The 12,500-nt window shown below is 42.3% G+C and overlaps 1 protein-coding gene across 1 annotated transcript in view; it reads left to right on the forward strand.

Moving 5' to 3' along the window:
* Nucleotides 1-9,346, forward strand: part of LOC138981523 (uncharacterized oxidoreductase YjmC-like) — an 11,692-nt gene extending 2,346 nt beyond the window's left edge. Inside the window, exons 3-11 of the mRNA XM_070354467.1 lie at nucleotides 1,536-1,616; nucleotides 2,418-2,479; nucleotides 3,544-3,597; nucleotides 4,437-4,601; nucleotides 5,443-5,512; nucleotides 6,575-6,693; nucleotides 7,619-7,714; nucleotides 8,530-8,640; nucleotides 9,146-9,346. Of these exons, the coding sequence (XP_070210568.1) occupies nucleotides 1,536-1,616; nucleotides 2,418-2,479; nucleotides 3,544-3,597; nucleotides 4,437-4,601; nucleotides 5,443-5,512; nucleotides 6,575-6,693; nucleotides 7,619-7,714; nucleotides 8,530-8,640; nucleotides 9,146-9,193 (806 nt within the window). The 3' untranslated portion in view covers nucleotides 9,194-9,346. The remainder of the gene's footprint in view (nucleotides 1-1,535; nucleotides 1,617-2,417; nucleotides 2,480-3,543; nucleotides 3,598-4,436; nucleotides 4,602-5,442; nucleotides 5,513-6,574; nucleotides 6,694-7,618; nucleotides 7,715-8,529; nucleotides 8,641-9,145) is intronic.
* The last annotated feature ends 3,154 nt before the right edge of the window (nucleotides 9,347-12,500 follow it).

Consider the following 12,500-nt stretch of genomic DNA (forward strand, 5'->3'; position numbering starts at 1 on the left):
CCTCTTAGCATATAATAAGCCTAACCACGTCATGTCCTAAATAGTCACAAGTACTGTGGGGACAGAAATAGTCAGTCAGTCAGTCAGTCAGTCAGTCAGTCAGTCAGTCAACCCTAGCCTAAGTTTTGTTATATACTTGTCTTTGTACTCCAATACTGTGCCTACTGTTCTCGGGACGCAAAATGTTATCGTCATTGTTTATGGCTGGTGGACACTTGCATGACGTACTTCGCTCGAAGGTGGATCCTGGTAATGCTAGATTGCAAATCATTATACCCTGTTCTTGTTCCCGGTGAGGATCGAATGATCGTCAGTGGGACGAATTCCAATAGACGAATTCCGAAAATAACTCTGTCGGGTTTGTATCAATCAATCAATCAATCAATCAATCAATCAATCAATCTTATATCGCGCATATTCCGTGGGTACAGTTCTAGGCGCTCTGCAGTGATGCCGTGAGAGATGAAATTTTATACGGCCAGTAGATTGCAGCCATTTCGGCGCATATTTACCTTTCACGGCCTATTATTCCAAGTCACACGGGTATAGGTAGACAATTATTAACTGTGCCTAAGCAATTTTGCCAGGAAAGACCTTTTTGTCAATCGTGGGATCTTTAACGTGCACACCCAATGTAGTGTACACGGGGGGAGGTTCGGACACCGAAGAGAGTCTGCACACAAAGTTGACTCTGTGAAATAAATTTCCGCCGAACCTGGGATCGAACTCACGCTGACAGCGGCCAACTGAATACAAATCCAGCGCGCTACCAACTGAGCTATATCCCCGCTGTATAGGTTGTGGGAGAGTGACATTTTCTTGCAAAGATTCTGACAACAAAGAATGAACCGGATCACAAGCAAGAGGTCTGTCGGAAACACGTTCTTCGGTCCACCTGTTTCTGACAGACCTCTCGCTACTGATTGGTCAATCATTTGTTTGTCAGAGCTTTTGTATGAAAAGGTAACTCTTGAACAAACCCGAAGGAGTTATTTCCAAAAATCGTCTATATCAAATGGCTGGATCTAGGGGAAGCCGGCACATGTACATTTGTTTCCCAAAGAGAGACCCAAAATATACTTTTCAAATGCTAATTTGCAACACACACATGTACCCCTGCTTTATTTTGAAACCCCTCCCGATCATATACACTAGGTCCAGTCCTGGTTTTAATACAGTAATTAAGTCTTTGTGTGTTTAGTACACTAATATGATGACAGACATAGAATACAATCATATACAATCGAGTAAGCTAGGTCCTTATTCGTGCTTTATTTTTGTTAAATTATTGATGTGACCACCAGTTATTTTAGCTGAAACAGGTGCTACTTGGAGGTTATATACATGTACGCTGACTTTTATTGCTTTTTCTTCTCAAAAGAATAATTGCTCTCAATTTTAAGTGATTGACAAAGCGCATTAAAACAGGAACTAGTCACTTTTCTGGTCGCAAATGTGCCCATGCCGCCGACCACTGACTATTGATCCTAAATTCATGTCAGTGCATTTGGTGAGGGGTTCTTTTTTCTTTTCAGGACCCGTGGTTGGACGGTTTTGCATGGACTTAGCTATTCAGAAAGCTAAGGAAGCTGGCATTGGATGGGTGTCCGCGAGAGGTAAACAAAAACAACACTAAGGCCAAAAAAAAAGAGGTGTGGTTACGGTAACATAGCCACAAAAAAAATAGGGAAGGAAGGTAGGCAATCACTTTTTTTTGTTTTAACTTTTTTTTTCTTATGTGTACAAATTAAACCTACTTGACAGGGAAATAAGTGTGCGACTCGGGCGCTTTCGCTTTCATTGCGTTTTCTGCACTTGTTTACTTGGTTTTTTTGGTATTTTTTTGACAAATGTAATAAAAAGTTATAGGGTCGGCCCCCAAAAATAGGGTAGGTCGGGTTACCGTAACCACACCTATTTTTATTTTAGGCCTAAGAGAGCGAGTGACTGATTGATTTTTATTGTACAAGGGTTAAGGCACAATGCCCTGCCTTACAACCTTTCCTCAGACAAGTAAAACATGTACATGTAATATATATACGGGTTATACGTAATATACGGAGAAGTAGCTTCAGTGAGGAGTGCAGCTAGTGGTGGCAGAGAGAGAGAGAGAGAGAGAGAGAGAGAGAGAGAGAGAGAGAGAGAGAGAGAGAGAGAGAGAGAGAGAGAGAGAGAGAGAGACTGAGAGAGAGAGAGAGAGAGAGAGAGAGAGAGAGAGAGAGAGAGAGAGAGAGAGAGAGAGAGAGAGATGTTTCCAAACAAGACAGAGAGAAAGAGATACGCATTAACAAACCATCACAAAAAAACGAAAAAGTGCACATAGAAACACACAAACAAACAATTTTTATAAAGTCAAGTTTACGTGTGTAACGTGTCTTAGTCCCTGCACGTGCATAATGCTTGATTTCTTGCTGCAGGTTCCAATCACTTTGGTATTGCTGGATGGTACAGTATGAGGGCGATGGAGCAAGGACTGCTTGTGAGTTCTGTAGACAGTAAATTAAATCTCCCATAGAAACCCCTCCCAATAGCGACACATGCCCAATAGCGACACATCCCGTTTTGCGACCAATTTTCTGGGCACTGATGACTTTCACACTGCAATTGAATTCCGAAAAGCGACACAGCCCGTTTTCCGACAACCGACCAACCAGAAAAGAGACCATAACGACTTTCACCCCAATTTACCCAGGCACTCCTGACCAGTGTGCGCTGTGACCACGGCAGTGGCAAACGCAGTGACAACGATCAATCGGAGACAAGTAAACTGTCATGTGACTATATAGCGTGTCTCTATTGGTCGGTTGTCACTGCCGCAGTGACAATGACAGTGACAAAAACGCGGTGTCATCCGCAGTGGTTGATTTGCTACATTCGGCCCGCCAAACTGATGCCTGCCTAATGATACGTTCTTGCTCGTGCAAGTATGACCAGCGAGTGTCCCAGACAATTATCACCTCAGAACTGATCATGAGTCACGGGTCGTACATTTTTAATCACTGACTGTGTTTTGTGTTCCTGCTTCTTGCTTTTGTAATACATGATGTATATATTGTCACTCGGGTTCATTTCGCGAGTTTTGTTGTCGTCAGCTATGTTGCTGTTTTTGTGGGTTTTTTTTTCAAGCGTGGCTGATGGTTGTGGTAAAAATATGGGCTAAGATTTGCTAGCCTACTGGAAGTGATAATATTATTCTGTCTGCCTGTGTCTCTCTCTAATCTCTCTCAGTCAGTCTTTCTGTCTCTCTCTCTCTCTCTCTCTCTCTCTCTCTCTCTCTCTCTCTCTCTCTCTCTCTCTCTCTCTCTCTCTCTCTCTCTTATGTTTGGCAAATGTATTCGTTCATTGTACCGACTCTTGTCGTAAAGATAGTATTTGCTCTCTTACAGTCTTTTTGTCTCTTTTTCTGTCTGCCAAGGTAAAATTGTTGAATGTTCCTTTTCCCCCAGTAATACCATTGTTTATGTGTGTGTGTGTGTGTGTGTGTGTGTGTGTGTGTGTGTGTGTGTGTGTGTGTGTGTGTGTGTGTGTGTGTGTGTTTTTCAGGGCATGGCGTTTACCAACACATCACCCCTTTTGGTACCAACACGCGCACGAAAGGTATGTAGGCAATGTCATGAGAAGGTTGTTCAAAGCAGATTTCAACAGCTTTTAGGTGGTGTCTAGTCGGGTTTTTTTCTTTGCTCATGCGATCCTAGCTTGGTAACATGACTGCATGCATCATTCAATTATGTGGCATATTCTGTCAACAATACTGTCCAGGGCCTACCATCTCATAGGCTTTAAATCCAAAAGTATTCAACTCTTAGGCCTATATTAAATAGTTCGCATTAATATTTTTATTATTCTTATCTGTATGATTCTTTGGTGAATCAAAACAATAAAATGACTGTGGGTGAGATGTACAAAGTTGAAATACGAAAGAATTCTGTACTCACCAATACAAGGCCAGCACACACAATGTCAACTGTTCGACTATGAAGGCCTCTTAGGGACCACAAACAAACAAATACAAAGGAATCTTCACTGAATATTAAATGTTTTTATGTATTTAGGGACAGGTTGTTAGACGAGGCATTGTGCCTTAAACCTTTATCCGTATACAATAATGTCTGTGCGTTCGTTCTGAATCCCCTCTCTGTGTGTCCACGAACCGGTCACTGGCGGCCAAGGCGTACTTACCCTTGCCCTTAAGTCTAGACGCAAGTCTGTATCCTCACTCCGGGCTTGAAATGGTACATGATGAACAAGGAGAACATTGTGGTGTGTGGACTATTGAAGTTGCGAAGCCAAGCAAAGGCACTTCTTTGGGGGTCATAAAGGAGAAACAAGGAAGGGTAGGAGGCTGTTGCCATTTCGAGAGGAAGAAAACAGGCTTTCAGTAGATTACACCCTCCAAAAGAAGGAGCATTTCAATCTCTGTCTCTCTCTGTCCACAGCCGACGCTGGGCACGAACCCCCTGTCCCTGGCGGCCCCTGGTAATCAAGGCGACAGCATGGTGCTTGACATGGCCACCACGGCGGTGGCTCTGGGCAAGGTGGAGCTCAACGACAGGAAGGGCAAGCCCATCCCCAAGGGCTGGGGGGTCGACTCTTCGGGAAAGGTAAGATGCCCTTCATTTCAGTTATTTGTGTAGGCTGTTATGTAGCCAAGTGGCATACTGATGTGATGTATTTGCTGCCTCCCCTGACTGTAGCTATTCTTTGGTGTCTCCATTGTGTGCTCCTCTGCCTGTGTCATTCCCCTTCCACTCCACCTTCCCACAGTTATGAAAGTCCTTAGACTCTCATATTATTGTACAGCTCACCATTAATTTGATCCTGCCATTTTTGGAAGAACCCTTCCTGAGCTGCGATACATTTTGACATGTCATGAGCTGAGTCATGGCCAGGAGCTTGGAGTCTAAGGACTTTCACAACTTGGGATAAGCGCATCCGTCCCAATGGACACATACATTACTGCCTGCCAGTTTCCTGAGTCATATGTGGGACATTTATGCTGACTTAATGTCGTAACTAACACGTAGGTGAAGCTGCACATTTAATATAACCCACACATACAAAACAGCCCGCTATGCGGCATAAGAACCAGCCATGCTGTAGATTGTTGATGCATGTTGAAGTGGAAGACCACTCTTAACCCAGGCAAGGTCAAGGTCAGCTTACAAAGCGCTTCACACCAAAATAAATGAAAAGAAAGCATCGATCACCTCTTACAAGCAAATCCATCCATCCATGGGAAAGGCGATTTCTTCATTATTGATATTATTATTTTTCCTCTCTCTCTCTCCCCCTCCCCTCTCGCCCCGCCACTGCCTCTTTCGAAAAGCATACAGAGTATCGTTCAGCATTAAATACTTTGACTTTGAGACTTCACAGCGCGGAATTGCATGGTACTTGAACCCGAAGTGATCTCAGTGTAGCTGTTGGGTGCATTTGTTGCAGACCAGCACCGACCCCAAGCCGGTGGTCGAGAGTGGGGGACTCATGCCGCTAGGAGGGTCAGAAGAATGCAGTAAGTTACGCGGCTGTTTTGGGGTGATAACAATGAAAACAAAGAATATGCCGACAATGACTGTGTTTCGCGCCTACTAGGCTTGCACCAGATTAAAAAGGTAGGTTATTGGAACATCTAATTATTGACACAAAAAGCGTTGCATTCACAGATCCAAAACCAGAGAGACTGCCAACGTTCCAACATTCAGAATCAAAAAACAAGATTGGTAGGTAAATGGAACGTTTATAGTATAGAGAAAACCAAACGTTAACTTTAGGCTACTAGTACTCGTACGTCGACCCAAAGGTATTTGAAGTAGACAGACAAACAGACAGACAGACAGACACTTACGAAACAGATAATGAACTTATCTCAAGATCGTGTGGCTACTCGCTTGGGAAAATACCCGCGAAGTAATCACTTCGAAGTAATTACTTCTATGTTGCATCCAGAGTACGACGATCCGGTGGTCTTTTGAGTATATAGTCAGACACAACGTTAGCAGTCTTTCTGTTTTGGGATGCCTACTACATCAACAATTACGACAACGAAAAAGACGAAGAGAGGCGGAGGAGGAGGAGGAGGAGGAGGAGGAGGAGGACAAAGTGTTCTAAATGTTACCTAGAGTGGTCCACGAGTCATTCAGTCTGTCTCGGATTTAAGTTTTTTAATCAGTGGATCTATGTGAATCATATTGTGAATGAAATTCAAAAACAGACATAGTGCTAACGTTCCAAAATTCAGAATCAAAACCCAAGAATTTTAGGTCATTGAAACGTTTAATTATTGACAAAACAAACCGTTACATTTGCATTTCGTCATTGATCATTACTTCTCCGGCATCTTGCATACGAGTTTCATCGACAATTTTGATATAAGTTCATTATTTGTATCGTAAGTGTTTGTCTGTCTGTTTACTTAAAAAGACCACTGTGTCGACGTAATGGTAAATGTAACGGTGTTTTTTGGTCAATAATTAAACGTTCCAATAACCTATACAATTCTTGTTTTTTAATTCATACTGTGAATGATAATGATATAAATGTTGACGCAGTGACCAATACGATAATTGTGCTGCAGGTGGCTACAAGGGTTACGGACTGTCCATGATGGTGGATGTGTTTTGCGGTCTGCTGTCCGGAGCGGCCTTCGGACCTAACGTCAGGCGATGGAAGACAAACGACAGACCGGCAAACCTCGTAAGACTGATGTGTATATTTTCGAAAGAAACGAGGTCATATTTATCGAGCGGACACTGCATAATATACACATCGGAGTCAGTTATTCGCTGCGATTGCTGGTTTTAACTGGTCGACCACGTGTTATTGTCTGACTCACATTCTCGGGCTCAACTCTTCCACAACGCTTGAAAATCACAACAAGAGTTATTTCCAGAAAACGTCTATTACTTCAAACAGTTTCTGGAATGAGCCCTGTTTACGTCGAGTTTTGTTGAATGGTCTTGTTGTTCGTCACAAAACGGATTTTTCTGACTTGAATAATATTATTTGTTTGTATTGTTTCGTGTTGTGTTGTGTTGTGTTTGTGTTGTATTGTGTTGACGGTGTTGTGTTGTGTTGTGTTGTGTTGTGGTGTGGTGTGGTGTGGTGTGGTGTGGTGTGGTGTGGTGTGGTGTGGTACAGTAAATGTCTGAGATTGTGTAGGGACAATTAAAACGGCAGCTTGGACCAAAATAGACAATCCTCTAATAATGGAATTGCTCGTAGTTTTCTTACAACAAAACGTACGTGACACCGCTTCCAAGCAGTTTAGTGTAAGGCATGTCCAAGAAACATGTACTGATTTCATACTGACCGACTGTAGCTTTGAAAATAGCGTTAAAACGCTTCCAACCTACGAAACGTTGACACGACCGATGCCATGGTAAAGCATAACCTGTATAGATGATGAAAAAGTCCTACTTTAGCATACCCAAAATATAAGCAGTATGCACCGGTGCTTGTATTTAAAACAAAAACAAATTTGGGTTGATGGGTTGGGGGGGGGGGGATTTGTCCGTTGCTCTAGACCCTGTGCAAATGTTTCTCTCCAAGATATGTCCATGCCAGGGTATTGCGACTGGAATGTAAAATATCATTCCTGTGTTTGTTTGTTTATCTCCAGGGGCAATGTTTTATCGCTATAGACCCCAGTGCATTCGCGCCTGGCTTCACAGACAGAATGAGTGACCTCATGGATCACTGCAGGAACCTGGAACCGGTGAGATTATTCCCTGTCTGTCTGTCTGTCACTCTGTCTTGCCTTTCTGTCTGTTTTTCTGTTTTTCTGTCTATCTGTCTGTCTGTCTGTCTGTCTGTCTGTCTGTCTGTCTGTCTTTCTGTTTGTTGGTCGGTAACCGTCACTTTCTCCATGTTTCTGTCTTTGTCTGTCTGTCCGTCTGTCGGCTCATTTTCTCAGTCTCCTCCTCTCTCTATGTCGCAGTTTGTCTCTGTCTCTCTCTGTTTTTGTGTGGTTTCCCTCTTCATTTGACGCGTGCTTACGCTGATGAGAAAACAAGACAGGTTGAATAACAGAACGTTTACTATAATTCATTACACAGAATTTATCAGTACCTCCATCTTTCGGTTTTTAAAGGGAACAAACGCCATGCACAACAGACAAATAATAATGAACAGACGAGAGACGAACACGTAGCTTTCATGTAGTATGTTTCATCGACAGTAAAGAAAATAGTCTTCTGCTTCGTCTGGTTCTGTTTGTTGTTGTTGTTGTTGTTGTTGTTGTTGTTGTTGTTGTTGTTGTTGTTGTTGTTGTTCTTCTTCTTCTTCTTCTTCTTCTTCTTCTTCTTCTTCTTCTTCTTCTTTCTTCTTCTTCTTTCTTCTTCTTTCTTCTTCTTCCTTCTTTCTTCTTTCTTCTTTCTTTTTTCTTCTTTCTTCTTTGTTCATTCTTCTTTGTTCTTCTTCTTCTTCTTCTTCTTCTTCTTCTTCGCTTTTGCCGCTTTAACTGCGGAGTAACTTCTGTTCTGTGCTTTGTTGGCCTTCTAATTTCATCGTTATCATCATTAACATTGCTAGGCCGAAGGTGAGAGCGAGGTACTGGTGCCTGGTGACCCAGAGAGAAAACACATAGAAAAGTGCACCCGACTGGGCGGAATTCCCTACCACCCCAATCAGATCAAATACGCTGTGAGTACATTCTTTTCAACTTTGTATGAAGATATATATCAAGAATAGATTCAGTCACACTGACACAGGTGGTGTGTGTTACAGAGGGGATGAGTTTATCACTTTCATGCGGCCGTGTAGCAAGTTTCGAACAGGCTCGCACTCACGCACGCACGCACGCACGCACAAAATATATACACACACACATACACACACTCACGCACACACACACTGACACACACACTGACACACACACTGACACACACACACACACACACACACACACACACACACACACACACACACACACGCACACATTGTTAATATGCCATCAAATATAGTGGACAATTCTCACCTGATTGTTTCCAGATCCCTAGCATATGCATAGTTATTTTCAAGATTGTCACACTTTTGAAATGCCCAACAGAGTAAGTTTTGAAAAACGACCATGACGCCTATATTGACATGTGTATACTGGCTGTTTTTGCACATAATCTGCTATATATTTTTTTTTCATCCGTTTCAGCAAAACCTTGCAGAGGAGCTGAAGATACAACCGATGAAAACACTTTGATCTCAACGAGAATGGAGGAATATTTTACGTAAGCCTACTTCAAGGACTGAGAGAACATCGCTATCACAGAGAACAATATAACGGCCGCATTTGTGTCATTTGACGTTTTTACATTTAATAAAGATTCGACTACACACCTTAACATGAACAGATCTGGGTAGTGCGACTCTTATTCAGTGTTGCTGCTAGCTTTCCTATCCTTAGCGGATTCGATTATGACTTTATTCAGTTATTCTGCAGAAAAACAGAAATGCTGGAGAAAAACTGTTTGTTTCTGCAGCAATTCTGCATATTGTCATCTTTCGCGAGAGCAACGTTTTTTTCTGCAGTAAAACAGTTTTACTGCAGTAAAATTGAAATCACGAATGCTGCAGTAAAACGGTGCTGTTGTTTTACTGCAGAAAACCTGTTTACACTTTTTCTGCAGCATTTTGTACTGGCTCTTGGCGGATTATGACATTATTCAGTTATTCTGGAGAAAAACCGAAATGCTGGAGAAAAACTGTCTTTTCTGCAGCATTTTTGCATAATGTCATCTTTCGCCGAACAACGTTTTTTTACTGCAGTAAAACAGTTTTTCTGAAGCATAATGTTTACTTGGTTTTCTGCAGCATTATTGCGATTAACATTTTCTTCAGAATAGTCTGTGACAGTTTTTCTGGAGAAAAACGATCGACCTTGTAAAGTAGCGTTTGTATTCGTCGCCCCCTGGGATAGTATACTAGTTTGTAATTATTGGTAATTCTGGATGAGTCCATCTCTCGACAGAGGGGGGCTCGCGTGCTCCAACATTATAACGAGCCAGTACAAAATGCTGCAGAAAAAGTGTAAACAGGTTTTCTGCAGTAAAACAACAGCACCGTTTTACTGCAGCATTCTTGATTTCAATTTTACTGCAGTAAAATGTTTTGCTGCAGAAAAAAACGCTGCTTTGGCGAAAGATGACATTATGCAGAATTGCTGCAGAAAAGAACAGTTTTTCTCCAGCATTTGTCTTTTCTGCAGAATAACTGAATAAAGTCATAATCCGCTGAGGATACTTTCCCCTGGTAGGAAGCAACCCGAATTTTTCACCAATGGAGTAAAACGAGATAATGGGATAATAGAGTGACTCGATGGGAATGAACAAACTCACTCTCTGTCACGCTTCCCGTGTGTGTGTGTGTGTGTGTGTGTGTGTGTGTGTGTGTGTGTGTGTGACAGTCACACACACACACACACACACACAGTGTGTGTGTGTGTGTGGTGTGTGTGTGTGTGTGTGTGTCTGCTCGTGTGTGTGTGTGTGTGTGTGTGTGTGTGCGTGCGTGCGTGCGTGTGTGCATTCGTGCGTGTGCCACGGTGTGTGTGTGTGTGTGTGTGTGTGTGTGTGTGTTTGTGTGCCGCGTCCGCTCGTGTGTGTGTGTGTGTGTGTGTGTGTGTGTGTGTGTGTGTGTGTGTGTGTGTGTGTGTGTGTGTGTGTTAATGCATGTATGTGTGTTTGTGGTTTGTGTGTTGTGTTGTGTTTACAACAACGGAACCGAAAAAAGCATACCCTGAAAACCAACAGTCCTTGTCTCTGAGTGTAAAGGCTGTCCTTAATTATAATTGAGCCCGACTTTGTGAGGTCCTTTTACCGAGAATTCAGTGTCAAGACTTTTTGTGCAGCCAGCTTCGTGATTTAGACTTTGTCAATTCGACTTTGCCCAATTAATGTGAGGCGTAATATGTTCATCAGACCGCCCAAGTAAGGTGTATCTGGTATTACGTACGTGGCTGTTCACAGGGCCACGCACGTATATAGTGACTTGAGTAAGTGTGCATTGTTATGACGGCTTACTTGTGCCAAAACTGAAAGTTAGTCATTAACATGTAAAAATTAGTAATAAACACGTGAAAGTTACTAATTTTCACAAGAAAATTACAATTTATGAGCCGGTGTGGTAGTGGAAACAAATATGAGGTTCAGCGGTCTGCCCGACAACTTGACGAATAAGGAATTTTGTCATCATTTTCACGAGTTTTCATTCACAAGCACCTGGGAAATAAATCTCCAGGCAATAAATCCCCGGTTACCATAGTTGCAGGAAGCAGGTTATACATGGATAATCAAAAGCAAACCCAATAGAAACGCTCGGGGATTCTTCGGCTCTTTTCATTGGACCTACACACTGAGACGACACGACACTGCTTTGCAAAGTTCCAAAAACGAACTGGCAAACTGGCAAAAGTAAACAAAAAACAAAACTACTTCATGAAAGGTTATACATTCATCAAAAACAAATGAAACCTAGCGATATGTTTTGTCTTCTCACAGAGTCATGGAGTGCGTGTATCTGTGTTTCGATACACAGACGTTCGGAGAAACACGAACGTCAAGTTCAAGTAAAACGACCCCTGACACACACATTTTGACCTGTGCACAAGACGTTGTATCGATAAACGAAGCACAAAAAAGAAACAATAATAAAAGCAAAGAAAATAGCAACAAGATATGCAAACATCTAACAAAGCCGAGCAAGGAGAATGACAGGTCAAATGAAAAACAAAGAGGTACTGAGTCGGAAACAAGATCGCGATTCTTTCATTCGCTGCACGACGCAAATCTTCTGTGACCTTTGACCAAACGTAGCTTCCACATTCGATCACTCAGCTTAATAGGCCTATTAACAACAGAAAGCCGAGGGGGTGGAATACCGAGATGAACCTACAGAACTGTGCATCCTCAAACCTGACATATTCACCCCAACATTTAATGAACTCCAAAACACAGAAAGTTGCTTTCACACGCCAGCTATGATTGCCAGTGGTTATCAAACCAGGACTCGTGTGGTTATCAGCACGGAACCCGTGTTTCAAAGCATGGCTCCCTGGGTTGATTGTGCACTTATTTTCTCACTACCAAAATGATGACAAAAACGATGTTTGATGGTTTGTTGACAGACCAGCTTTTTTGTCGGTCCTCGGGGGGCATATCGACTTTTGTTTCATATTTATTGACCGCGGCCTTCGGCCTTGGTCAATAAATATGAAACAAAAGACGATATGCTCCCCCTCGGACAGACAAAAAAGCTGGTCTGTCAACAACCCATCAAACATCTTATAATATTAAAAGATATATATGTGAAAGTGTGAGACCACAGCCGACCTAAAGTCCGTCTGCTATAAACAGCTTCGATTCGAAAGTTTTTGGGATCGATTATCCTTTTTTAAGATACTCAAAACAACGTTTAAGGAATGCGCTATTGCAGAAAAATGTGACAAGCATCTTCATGTTGGATAACTTGCTCAAAAAGCCCTTCTATTAAAAGATCTTTCAAAAATAGTG

Source organism: Littorina saxatilis, linkage group LG12, assembly GCF_037325665.1.
Source record: "Littorina saxatilis isolate snail1 linkage group LG12, US_GU_Lsax_2.0, whole genome shotgun sequence".
NCBI lineage: Eukaryota > Metazoa > Mollusca > Gastropoda > Littorinimorpha > Littorinidae > Littorina > Littorina saxatilis.